Source organism: Simochromis diagramma, unplaced genomic scaffold (assembly GCF_900408965.1).
Source record: "Simochromis diagramma unplaced genomic scaffold, fSimDia1.1 OVJJ01000344.1, whole genome shotgun sequence".
NCBI classification, from domain to species: Eukaryota; Metazoa; Chordata; class Actinopteri; order Cichliformes; family Cichlidae; genus Simochromis; species Simochromis diagramma.
Window position 1 is genome coordinate 5,078,211 of NW_024387375.1, and position 13,933 is coordinate 5,092,143.

The 13,933-nt window shown below is 41.7% G+C and overlaps 1 protein-coding gene across 1 annotated transcript; it reads right to left on the reverse strand.

Moving 5' to 3' along the window:
• Positions 1-6,611: 6,611 nt before the first annotated feature.
• LOC120719822 (alpha-(1,3)-fucosyltransferase 4-like) lies at positions 6,612-9,976 on the reverse strand. Its single transcript, XM_040009336.1, has one exon. It carries the CDS (start codon positions 8,614-8,616, stop codon positions 7,456-7,458), a length of 1,161 nt encoding a protein of 386 aa, XP_039865270.1. The 5' UTR covers positions 8,617-9,976; the 3' UTR covers positions 6,612-7,455.
• Between the last annotated feature and the right edge of the window lie 3,957 nt (positions 9,977-13,933).

Sequence of the window (13,933 nt, forward strand, 5' to 3'; positions counted from 1 at the left end):
AAGAAACTGCAGTGGATTTTTCTCCAGAAAGTTTCACCTTTTCAAGCTGTTGTGGAGTTGCCCTCTTAAGCACTGCAATATCACTGAAATGGCAGTGAAGGGCAGCAGGATTTTACACTGCAGCTTGCACCAGGTTACAGAAAGCTGAGCGATGGAGGACAAGCTGAAATGACACCAAACTGTGGCTCATGGCTCACTCCGTTTGCAAAGGCAACCATAAGCAAGCTCACAGAAAAACTTCTCCTTTCATAACAACTTTACAAGGTCATAACTCTTTATTAAGCCTTAAAGTTTGCATTATTAGGAGCTTTAGCTGCTTTGAATGACAGGAGGATATTGGTCCCAACTACTTGTAGAATTGTATGGGGCGCCGTTTGTAAAGTGAAACATGCTGAAATTAACGGCAACATTTTTCCACATTTAGCTCAAAACCTTACAAAAACATGTTTTTTCGAGTAATTTTTTACAACATTTAGTAAAATATTTGTAACTTTTCATCAAATGTTAAATATTAAATCGAAATGTTAAATATTAAATCTAAATATTATATTTAAATCGAAATGTTAAATCGAAATGTTAAATATTAAATCTAAATATTATATTTAAATCTAAATGTTAAATGTTAAATCTAAATGTTAAAATGTTAAATCTAAATGTTAAATGTTAAATCTAAATGTTAAAAGTTAAATCTAAATGTTAAATGTTAAATCTAAATGTTAAATGTTAAATCTAAATATTATATTTAAATCTAAATGTTAAATGTTAAATCTAATGTAAGTAATCTAAATGTTAAATGTTAAATCTAAATGCTAAATGTTAAATGTTAAACCTAAATGTTTAGGCTAATATGCAAATGTATTGTACGGATCAACGGAAATACCAAAATAAAAGCTTCCCGAAAACCTCCTCCTCACTTCTCCCCGCCATGTGCTGCTTCGCTTCTTGCCTACGAACAGGACATGTGCTGCAGCGATTGTGAAGTGGAGACTGCAGCTGCTAAGAGTGCACTACTGCTAAACCTTTGGATGGCCGACAAAACGGATCTTCCGATGTTTTCAGCTAAATCGCCTGACGTGCTTTCTCATGGTCGGGTTATGGCTGAATTCCAGTGGAATGACGGTCCCGCCATAATAGACGTTCCAGCCATGTGTTCCAGCCCTAAACCTAACCTTATCCCTAACTATAACCTTATTCCTAACCTTTACTAGCAGTTAAATGACGTAAAATAGTGTTTTCTAAAGCGATTTTTAGAAAATGAACGAACATGTGTAGATTGAGTCCAAACGGTTCTCATGTGCTCTCCTTTTTCCGATGCCGTAATTTAGTGTTGGGTACCCGAAAGCATAAAATGTTGACAATTTGTCACCTAGCGAAAATTATTACGCTTTGGGAGTGAGAACGTGTCTGACCACTACCGGCACACTTTTGCACCGGAGGTTTTCGGAAAGCTTTTATTTTGGTATTTCCGCTGATCCGTGCAATAAATTTGCATGTTAGCCTAAACATTTAGATTTAACATTTAACATTTAGCATTTAGATTTAACATTTAGATTTAGATTTAAATATAATATTTAGATTTAACATTTAACATTTAGATTTAAATATAATATTTAGATTTAACATTTAACATTTAGATTTAAATATAATATCTAGATTTAACATTTAGATTTAGATTTAAATATAATATTTAGATTTAACATTTAGATTTAAATATAATATTTAGATTGAATATTTAACATTTAGATTTAACATTTAAAATTCTGTTTTAAATATGAAAAATTACAAATATTTTACTAAATGTAAAAAATGACTTGTTTTGAGCTAAATGTGGAAAAATGTTGCCGTTAATTTCAGCATGTTTCACTTTACAAACGGCGCCCCATAGAATTGGACCTCTGAGCTGTGCTTGTGGTGTTGATCTTTTCTGTAGGATTTTTAATCCAAACATTATTTCCCATTATTAAGTACAGAGTATCCAAGAAATTTGTGATCCAGTTTTTGTGAATAAAATTGTACTTTTTATAAGAATCTGTGCATTACTAATTGATATCAATTAGCAGGGACCTGTGTCATGTGATGCATCATTGCAGTAAACCTTGCTAAACAAGCTTGCTAGCATTAGCCAACCAGGCAACTAATACAAACTTCGAGTCAAGGCCTTAAAACGGGACCAATCAAACCTACTATCTTGTGTCCATCTTTATATACAGTCTATTATTGTTCAGACATGAGAATGTGTTTTATCTCTTTCTACGACTTTTGGCAAGGAAGCGAGTTTACGACAAGATCCAAGTTTTGATCTAGTCGTTAATCACGACAATAGGCCGATCTGTTTGTCTTCGGTGTCATAAGTAATCATATGTTTTAGAGTGTTGAGTCTACCTTTTAAATACATCTGTTCTGGTGAGTTTGTGCACGTCTCTTTATCTTTTACACTAAATCATGTTCAGGTGGGCTTTGTTGTTCCGTTTGCAAAACGCTGGGCTCAGCAGAAACGTCTCTGCGTTGGTTATACTGGAGTGAGATTAAAGTTGCAAACAACAAAGGGATTCATTTCATAGGATCACCACTTTATTGCACATAATTACATTCTCACACCACAACTTCACAGCGTGGCCAGACAATTTACAAGCAGAAGCTTCACAGAAGCTCCACCTCCTCATCTTCCTCCTCCCTTTGTCCTCCTTTTTTCCCCCTTCTTCCTCTCGCTCCTGCTCTTTGTCCTCTCTGTGGGTGATCACACAACACAAGGTCTTGTAGTTAAGGTAACCAGCCGCATCCCGAGGGGAAGTTTATAGACATCAGAGTTTTCTTCTTTCTCCACATTTAGCGTTTTACAGACAGTTGCTGTCAGGTTTGCATCGAAGGATCACGCACGCTGTTAAATCTACAGACACAAACAGAGCTGACTTTTGCCTTTCAATTAGCTCATCAGAACAGAGAGATAAGTGCGGTTATGTATCATTGTCATACTCCACTCTGGCCTCTTTATGCATCCTTTCATCTTTGCTATGCCTGCCTGTTTCTGTCTCTCTCTTCAAGTACCCCTCCTCCTCCTCCTCTGTCTGTCTGTCTGTCTCTCTCCTCTTGTTTTTCCTGTCTACTGAACAGAGACGTGTTGATATGAGGGCCCGCTCGCACGACCACAAGGGAACAAGTCTCTGGTGCTTTTGATCAGCTGCAAGATCAGACATGTCCACCGCTTCCCCCCCGTGTACACTCCAGTGACTGATCATGCAGTATAGTGCAGGCACAGACAACCAAAGATGCACACCCACACATGTTCTCGCTGTTAATCATACAAGCCCGGGCACACACACAATGCAGAGGGCCTGTGGTCCATGTGTCGGCTCTGCTCACATTGGGGTGCCTTGTTTGCTGGACACAAGGGAGCGAGAGCGAGATGGTGTGTGCGATTTCCCCTTTCTTGCCCTTCTTTTTTTTTTTTTTTTTGCTTTTGACAGTAAGATGGATGATTGCAATCACAGGAGCCATCAGTGAGACAGAGTGGAGGTCTATGGGGCAGTGAGACACAGCCATGGGAAACCAGCCTTCAGATTAATGCAACGCGCTGCCATGGGAACACTGTGCTGTTTATTTGTCGAGGGGTTTTGTTGTTTCATATGCATTTTCTTGGCCCCCTTACCTCCCCCCTTCGCGGTGTTTTGATAAACAGAACATGAAAGCTTCCTTATAAAATATGTGCAGGCTGTGTGAGAGGGACAGAGAAGGAGAGCTTTTGCTGTTTTACAACATAGCGGGTCTGCAGTAAGTCTGCATGTCTCTTTAAACCAGTACAAATGTGACAAATTTCATAGTGATTATACTGGTCTCTTTGAACCCTCCCGAGAGAATGAGAGGCATAGTTTTCACTCCCCAGTCAACGGATGTTTTTAAGAGAAACATCTGTTGCTGCACAAATGAGATTACTGTGTCTCTAGCCAGGGGCCATGTAGGTTATGAATGGCACTGTTACTGAAGAAGGAGCTGTGAAGGATCTTTGTAATAAGCTGCAGCGGGTATTTAAGGGCTTTAAATAATCAAATTGCCTTTTATTCCGAGTATTCATCAAGGCTCACTTTATAGTTGTTCAAAAGTATCTCGACCACTTGTATCTCATATTGATACATCCGATATTTCACCTTGTTGCCAAGCAACGACTCACCTCATCCTCTGTAAACTTGTCAGCCCGTGACATGAGGTGTTATTTCGTGCTGCAGGGGAGCAACGAGGAACAAGAATCACTGTTTCAATCTCTCTGACTTTACATTCTGCCTTTCACTGGCTGAGCCTTGCATCATCATGAAACGCCTCCTTTATTGGTCTAATTCGTTGTTATCTGTGTGATGAATTCCTGTGAAGGGTCACCGAGTCTCTGCTGTAAAAACTGTGAATAATATCTCACAGTCGCTCTTTTCCTCCCATCCTGAGGAACTACTGCTCCTTCTGGGTCAAAGACCTCGAAGGCACTGAGAATCGTCTGCTCGGGGTCAGTTTCTGACAAAACACAAGTAACGCCGCGAGCAGGGACTGTTCATTTCAAAGACGTCCATGCACACTGCACTGACTCACCTTGAGATGATACTTTTTGTGTCACCCTGCTAAAACGTAATGTTTTGATGCTAACAAATCTGGACTTTGCAGCACACACCAGAATCCTTTCTGTGAGTGCATTCAGGTAACTATTTTTTTAACCCATAAAAAACATTAAGGATACTTTTAAAATCAACCTAGTCTGTGATCTTTAAATATGAATGACTATGACTATGTTTTACTTAAAATATTAATATCTGACTAGCTTTAAGTTATTATTATATGTGGAAGAAATAAATTCTTTGGTTTGTATCCACTTTGTGGGCATATGGTTCAAAAAAAAATATAAAACATCTAAATGCAAATATAAACACATTTTGAAAACACAAATAGATTTTTAAAAAGAGGTGATAAAATTTGATGTTTTTATTTTAATTCAAGCTGATCAACAGTTAATAACAGACTTTTTTTTTTTACATAAACTCACATTTTCATCTACCGTCTGCATTTCAAGAAATTGTTTAAAAATAGACCCAAAGAAGAAGCTCTTTGGCATCTCTTATGTATGATATTGACTAAGCTCTGGTCCATATTTGTGAAAGCCTGCTAGCAGAGGATGCAAACTGCCAGAAGAGGCAGTTCAGCTTCACAGAGCAAAAGGGAGTGAGCCCTATTAGCGTGCACACACACACACACACGCACAAACAAACAAACACACACACACTGGCATCTGTACTCTAACCTCATTGAACTCCTGGATCTGTTTCTACTCAGAACTCAAGTCTCCTTCTTTTTAAGCCTCTTGTGGGTGCCTGTAACACATGCCCACTGAGATACCAGATCTGCTGTGGTTCGGTTAAGTGAAAACAGCTTGGGTGGCAACCTGTGTCAGTCAGCATAAACATCACAGAGATTGGAGATCGTTTATAAACGATCATGCAGTTGATTGTATTTCTGCATATTTTTTTTCTTAATTTGTAAGATTTAATGCTTAACAAGAAGCATCGTGACAGTCATATTGATTACTGTGTAAACACAATCACAAATTTTAATTAAACAAGCATGAGACACATAAATAAAAGTTGCTAAGCATCACAGTGTTTGCAGGGAAATATGTATAATAAGCATGTCAGATATCCTGTTCAGGGTGTTATCGCTGTGTAGCTCCTTTTGTAGTCTTCTCAGTGATCAGATGCGCTTTTTAATGCACATTAAGAGAAGTCTGCTTTCTGTGTGTCCATATGTCAGCTGTCTAGCACCTGTTCTGTCCACAGTGGAGAGGTATAGATTAATGGATCTATATTTGAAAGCAATGGTAACCAGTACTCACAGTAACCAGATATGCTCGCATGAATGGGATTAAGACAGGGATAAGGGCTCTGGCTGTTCTGGCCATCTGAAACCATTATTGCTGATAGACGTGAGTGGTTTCACCAGCTGTTGAGGCATCAGCTCATTATGGGGAACAACATTATTTGCCGCCTGTAGGAAATGTCTCATTTGACAGTGCGAAGTGTTAATTCTGTGCCACGGCCCCAACGCAGAGGTGTAAATTTAAATGATCTGCATCACATCATCAGCAGTCCTATCAAGTGACTGCTGATGCACATGTGTTCACCTCCTCCCTTGTTTTTTTTTCTCGTTTTCTGCATTACTGCCACAGCCAAAGCCACAACAATATATAACAGATAGTAAAAAATATCAGCAAAATGAGCGTGCGCGTGTGCTTATTATGCAATCTTAAATGAAAAATGCAAAACCCCAGCGCCTCAGGTTTGAACAGTATTAGGTTTGGGGTCTAATGACACCTTTAAAAATGACTCCGTTAGAGCAGGAACAGCGCTGCAATAAAGTGATTAGTGATGTGCAGACACAAAGAGCAGGCTTCGGCTGCTGTGGTGGGGACATGTGGCATTCTTTCTGAGTCACCTTGAGGAAGTTGCAGGTAAACATGTGTGCCCTTTCTCGGAAAGCTTATTTCCTGCACCAGCATATTTGTTTGTTCTTCCTCATGTTTTCTTTTCCCATCTCACTATCAGGTAAAAGCTGCTTCACAGAGGTGTGAAACCTGAACGAAATTAGCAGGCACTCAGATATTTTTTAATATATAGTCACAGTCACACATGAACATTTGGTCACTTTAAAAAAATAAAATAAAATAATATTATCTAAAGACTGTGGTCTTTCTTCTTTGTCACACACTTTAATTTTGCCAAGCAGCCAAGTCAAATTAATTTTACACTGTGGGCCACATACAACCCGATTTAATCTTAAGTGAGCCAGAACAGTGAAACTACATGGTGAGTACATAAAATTACATAAAAAGTTCTGGTTGTTCATTGCACTGACTCTCCTGTAATTACAAAATATAACATTTTTATGAATTCACATTTTTTTAAAAAGCACTTTATCAATTGGAAAAGCTGTAAAACTTATGAAAATACAATTATAAGTTCAAATACTATGCACTCCTTCAGATTTTCTAAAGGTGTCCAGATGAGCGTATTGGAGTCTTTGCAGGCCGATTCTGGCCCCCAGGCCCTATGTTTGACACCACTGGTCTAAATTACAGACGTTGTGTTGTTAAGCCCTGGTGCAGAAGGTTAACTCTACTCCAACTGTTTTATCAGAAGGACTCTTACTGGCTAGATGGGAGTCAGTTAAAATAAATTAATTAATTAAGATAAAAAATAACTTCTAGAAGGATTCACTCAGATAAGATCAATGATCATAAATGTATTTAAGTTATTACATTATTTAATTAAATCACATAAATTAAATATACTCTTTCACTGATGATAAAAAGATTTGATTTGTAAACTCTGGAAGCAGCATGTGGTTAGTAAATCTTTCCCCTCTCACGGTCTTATCTCTCGGCTTTGCCGTCATTTCAAACAGGTGCTGGAGGTCTGATGCATGTTTTCACGAGTGGAACCAACGTGTCAGGTCTGTGACTACATTAGTCCTGCCTCTGGTCTTCCTCACCGCCCTGCAGGCCGTGCAGAAGTGCTCGTTGAAGAAGGTCGGCTGGCGTACGCCGTAGCCCCTCCTCCAGTCCAGGTGCCGTCTCATCTGAGCCGGGCTCCGCCTCAGCATCAGCAGGTATTGGGCCAGCTCTTCCACTGAGGGGAAGTCGTCCACGTGGATGAAGGCCTCGGGGGGTAGGAAACGCTCATAGTTCTGCCTGGACGGACCCAGCACCACGGGGACTGCACCGGCCAGCACGGCGTTCCACAGCTTCTCCGTGATGTAGTCGGTGTGCTGGGAGTTCTCCAGCGCCAGGTAGAACAGGTACCGCTTGGCGAGCGGCACCACGCTGCCTGTCGGTAACGGCGAGCCCGCGCGCCCGAACACATCGATCTGGATGTATTGGCGCAGCTGGTAGTAGAAGGTCACGCGCGCCTGGGACTCCGACCAGTTGCTGATGACCCAGGCCACGAAGCGTGACCGCAGGAGTTTGGAGCTGTAAGATCCGCGAAGCGGCAGCGCAAAGCTCTTCTGGAGAGCCCTCTCTGTGCGCGCGAGGGGGACCAGATACCCATAGGGGAGGAAAATGTCCGAGTCTGTCCGGTAGCTCATCGTGAGGTTAAAAACACCCCCTAAACGCCAGAGTCCACGCGTGTGCGTGGGAGACTCGAAGTTCATCCATATCCACTTTTGCGCAGGTGGCCGCGGTTCTGGTGGGAGATCGGCGTAGCCAGTGGCAATCTCCCGGTGGTGAATTATCACGGCGTCAGCCTGTGGGTACCTGAGCTCGTCGTCCGTGAGCGTGCAGCCGTCTATCTGAAACAGCTCGAGGCAGTCCGGAAGTTCTCGATACTGACCGAATGGATGCGTCCAAATCAGCAGCGTCACCGGGCTGAGAGAAACCAGCGGGTCAGGTGCTAATGCATCCGGCAGGTAGAGCAGGCAGACTCCCAGGAGTAACAGGAAAACCACGGTGGCCACGCATACAGAGGAGCAGACCCCTGTGAGAACACACACGCAGCGGTTTTTCCGCCGGAATAACCCTGAGCGCCTGTCTGCTCCGTGAGCTGCAATTGAGGGGCGGCCCTCTGGTCTCCAGAGATCCCCAATTCCCATCGACGCCCTTCACCCTGCGGATTCCCCCAAAACTGCTGCAATATCAGTTTGCGTCTTTGAGATATCCGCACAGCCATTTGAGGCTTTTCGGGGAAAGTAGGTTAAACACCGGAGTCCATTACAGTCGTGCAGTCACACCCAGTGTGCTCTACTTTTAAAGTCATTGTAGTTTCAGGTGCGACAAAGAGAGCAAGGTACAGTTAAGGCAATAAAGCTAATGGCGTTCCACAGCTCCAAAATACTCCTTCTATTGTTGCCTCATTGTTGTCTTACCTGTCCGACTCGTCGAGAAACTTCAAACTACCGTCATGGCTCATGTAAAGTAAAAGTAAAAGTTTGTCCCTGTGCTGTAGGATATACTTGACGTGGCAGCGTAGGTTCCAGTTGCAGCTGAATGGGGCCTTTGTGAGGCCTGTTGACTGTCGGAGGACTTTTCGGGCACTTTTAGCGTGGGTAAACATCTTGACCCAGGGCGCGGTGATCCGCTCATAAAACAAGCAAATGTTTTTTAATTAGAAGGCCCTTTAGAAATCGGCTCGTGAGTCAGTTTGCGAGTATAATCCAAACAAGGTAAGACTGAGGTTTAAATCGAGCTTGCAGAAAGTGTAACACTGAACACTATTGCATGGCTCTAACCCCTGAACTATTGTTTATGATTATTAAGTCGTGTAAACAATCCCTCGCATTTTAAAGGATGACAGACGGGAGCTCTTGTCAGCAGCAGTTCTTTGGCCCCTGAAAACTTGACACGGCCTCTTGTGAGACGCTACACTTGTCACTGACCACTTGGTGTCTCCCTACACAAGCGCAAAGCTTGCCCGTGCGCCGTTTGCTCGGTGTGTAGTGACATTAAGGATCTTCCTCAAAACGTGCATGTCTAATTTCGCCAATGAATAAACATCCCAGCTGCAAATTAGTCATGCAGCAGCGGTGCTTTGAAAAGGTTTGTCTTGAATGTTTTATTTATTAGATATAACCCAACATTGCAACACCCTCTAACTACGACGTGACTCACTGTTTTCATTTGGTGATTTCAAATTTAAAAAAAAGTTGTTAACACAATGGCGCATTACTCTCCCTGTAAAAGGATCAACTGTCCTGTCATATGAATCCATTCTGATCAAAACTCATAAAAAATGATGAGGCAGCAGGGATGGAAACCGTGCACTGTGTGTTGTGTCTGAGCTCTGGTGGGCAGGAAAAACACGCCGTGACTGGGACGATGTTATTCCTCCCCACAGACACAGAGTATGTCATGAAGTCTGAATGTGAGCGGAAAAAAATGGCAGACGAGGAGTGGGAGGAGATGAAGCAAGAAGCATGTGTGTCTCCGCTGGGTCCTCCTCCTTCCTGTTACATCCATTCACTTTTCTTCACCATGGAAGAAATGTGTGCATGTGCATGCACGACTAGTTATCCCCATAAGAGGTTTTGTATTCTCTGTGCATTATTTATTCTCCCTTTCATCTGAACAGTTCTATTTTCAGCCAATCATTTAATGTCCTGCCTGGGGTTATCTTGTGTTGGGAAGAAATCTACCCAGACATAAGTTATGTAGACAAGTAGTGAGGTTTAACATTATAAACATGTGTGCTTCTTCTCCAAAATAGCAGAGGCTCTTGAGTGCAGGAAATGACACATAGGGATGAGTTTGCTTTTTCCTTTTATTGGTTCAGTTTTATTTATTTTAAGCCTTTTATGCAGCACAAAGCCATACAAATGTGTCTGCAAATGTACTATAATTAAAGTCGAGCTGATTGGTGATATGGTGACATTTTGCACAGCTCAGATTACAGCCACGACGATACACACAAAGCCTGGCATTTATGTTTGTGTCATCTCGCCTGCTGGAAGAGAACTTATGTGACATCGTGCTCTTTCACTTGTTGTTGCAGACCTTGAATCTCTCTGGAGAGATCGATATTGCGTCTTTCTTGGTTCAAACATCTCTCCAACAACAGACTTGTGGGCACATGTATGCAATCTAGATAAAAGGACAGAAAAACACACACACACAAAACAGACAGAAGAGCTCTTCATGTCACTCTGTTTTGACCTGGGAAGCCATCAAACTGGATGTTTTGCAGACCCATCCAGTTGTTTGCTACGATTTCCAGACTGCTGTTTACTGCTGCCTTCCTGTCTCTCAAAAGCAATACCGCTGTGTATCTGTATGTGTTTTTGTGGATGTGTGAATCATGCCAGCACACAGAGAAGCATTCAGTTTTTGATGGGACCTCCAGGTCTTCACTCATCTTCCCTATTGATTTTCTCTTGCTCTCCTTTTCACACTCCCAGGGGATTGGATGTCTCAATTGGTCCCGCCGGGGCGAACAGAGAGCGTGAGCGATAAAGAAACAGATAGAAGATGAGGGGAAGAGAAAAGTGAGAGGAGAAAAATGAAGGAGAGAACACAAACAAGGAGAAGAAGAGCCAGGCGGGGCCTGCGGTCGCCACGATCGCTGAGGCCCTCGCTGACCCCTGACCTTGATCATGACCTCAGAGGTTGCACCGGAGGTCAGAGGTTGTGTGAAAGTGCCACTGCGGCGATTCACTCCACTGCTGGGTGATGATGATCTTATGCAGCCTCCCCAGCCTGTCTGACATGATCAGTGTTGCACTCTGCCTGCGGCTCCCAAGGGCCACACATCCATCTCTAACCCGGCCACACAAGGCCCGCTAAAAGCACCTTACAGGCAGAGTCAATGAGCAGGAGGAAAAGGGACACAAACAGAGAAAAGTGGGAAAGCTAAAGGACAGAAAGGCTGCTTTTAGCCCGTGGCTCTGGCTCTAGTTGTATAATGGCAGCGACACAGAATCTGTGCCTATTTCTATATATTTAAACTTTAACCAGAAGTACTGATGAGGCTTTTTAGACGTTAAATTTCCAAATCACAACATGTTCCTCCTGTTGTTCATGTCATGAGCAATTTGAGCTGTTTTTCCTCCCCTCTAATTTTAACCACAGAGTAATAAAAAGGCAAGTTAGAAAAGGAGAAAAAAACCCCACCGAACTCGTGTCATTCATGGCAAACATGCATGAACCTCTGTAGCAGGAACACGATCATTTGTAGGCAGTTTGATAACTCTGACTGTTACTTGTTCCGACTTACACTGTGCACCCCCTGCTGCTTCAAAGTAATCCTGAGCCAAGTGAAGCTTCAGTCAAATCCTCATGGAGATGCTGTGTGTTGAAATGCGGAGTTTGAGAAGAGCGCAGCACAAAATCAACTGACTGGTAATGTTCACGGCTTGTAGACTTGTGCGGCGCACTCTGTAGAAAGATCTTTTTTTTCTTTTAAAGCTAAATTACATTAGCACATTACACCTTGACAACAATTTGGCATCAACACTTGGAACAATTCATGTAAATAAAAACCGTAAGATCTCTGTTCTGTTTGGATAAGTGACCATTAGCCACAGCAACATTTAATGGTCTCGCTGATAAGAAAACGCTTTTTATGTGCGTAGATAAGAGTCTAGTCATGGGTTATTGTTAATTATTTTATGGTCTATCCTATTTATACAACTGTCCCTTATTTGTGATGACTGATTTTGAAAGGAAGATTTTAAAAATCTTTCACTGTTCCAGAGTTTTGAGTGATTTATTTTTTTGCCTCATGTCTGCCACAGTGTTTCTTTTTTCTTGTACTGAACATGGACTGCATCACGGATAAACAAAGGCACTCCAATCACAATATCTGACTAATTTAGTCATCCCGTGCAAAGCAAAACATCTGCAATAATAAATGAGGCTATCTAAAAGAAAAACCCTGAATAAATGAGTGGAGAGACACAGCCAGTGCAGATGTTTCCACACAGGTGCACTGCATGGTACAATTAAGCAATTAACATCCACTCATGCTCCGTGGCATGTAGATAAATGCTGAGCAGGCCCAGTGGATTCTCATTTTCTACCACAATGGAAGGAGGAAAAGATCCCTTTGAAAGAAGGGGCAGAAGCTTCAGTCACAACGCTCAACTGTTATTTGCTTCATTGACTTAAAGCACATCTGCATTTAGATCCACTGGAAATCATGGTGGATGGTACACAACTGATGACCGTGACGCTCCTTCAAACATTACAGAAGAGCAATCTTAAAGACAGATGTTGTATGAAGGGGGGGAAGTTTGCTTTCTGCCACTCAAGCCTTTAGAAGTCAGGTGACAAACTATAAAGTGTAAAGCAGTCCACAAAGGGGGGAGGTCAAGCTAGGTGTTTGGGTCAAAACAGAAGACTTTCACTCAGGAGTGTCCAACTAGGATCCTTTTTTAGATTTGACTTATTATTGTTATTATATTTATCTATATTTTACAGGTTGGTTAGAGTAAAACATGAATCTGGGTTAAACTCCTCACAACATTAACCAAGTATAAATTGACTCATGTACACCAGCAGTGGCTCTTTTGTACTTTTGGGGGAATTTTTCTGGCACGATTTGGATCGTTTTTCGCTGTTAGACGAAAGGTCAGTGCGAATCAATAAAAACTCACTCTGGTTGTTCGTCACAAAACAGGTTGATGATTGTGAAAATGATGTGAATAATTCAATGTGTGACCTTCGCGGTCACCAGATCTCAACCCGGTGGAACACCTGCAGGAGCTTTTGCACTGGTGTGTTAAACGGCTCTCCCCACCACCACTATCATCAAAACACCAAATGAGGGAATCCGTTTTGGATGAATGGTGTTCATCCCTCCAGTTGATTCCCAGAGACTCGGAAACATTGTGACCCAGCACCTTACTAAGTTTGGTTATTATTTCTTTAATTTGTCCCCTGCATGTACATGTCCCATGTTTTTTATCGATCGGCACATGTAACTTTTCCTTTCTGTTTTACTCCTCATACTAATGCTAGCCGCGTGAAAGCCACGCATCATATTCCTTTCAGTGTTTTCTTTGTGAGATGGGAAGAGATAACTATACAAATACAGCATAATGGACACATTGCAAAGCAACTAAGCTGGTACGGATTATCTCAGACCTGTATTTCTGGTTTGGCTTAATGATAGGTAGCATCATAAGTCAGGGAGGCCAGAACAAGGAGACACTGATTAACAAAGGGAAAGGAATGAGAGGATTAAACACAGGATTTATCCGTTCATATGCAGTTTTATCTTAAAAATAAACACATCTAAACAGAATTCATTGTTTCCTTTTGTAGATCAATTGCTAATAGTATTTAAAAATGACTAGTGAGCAATTTAATGTGAATCACACTTCTATTATGTCCCAGTGATTAAATTAAAGCAGATGTATCCATTTCTTCGTGTGACTGATTCCTAACTGCAATTCGGTCCATTTTTTATTAAAAGCA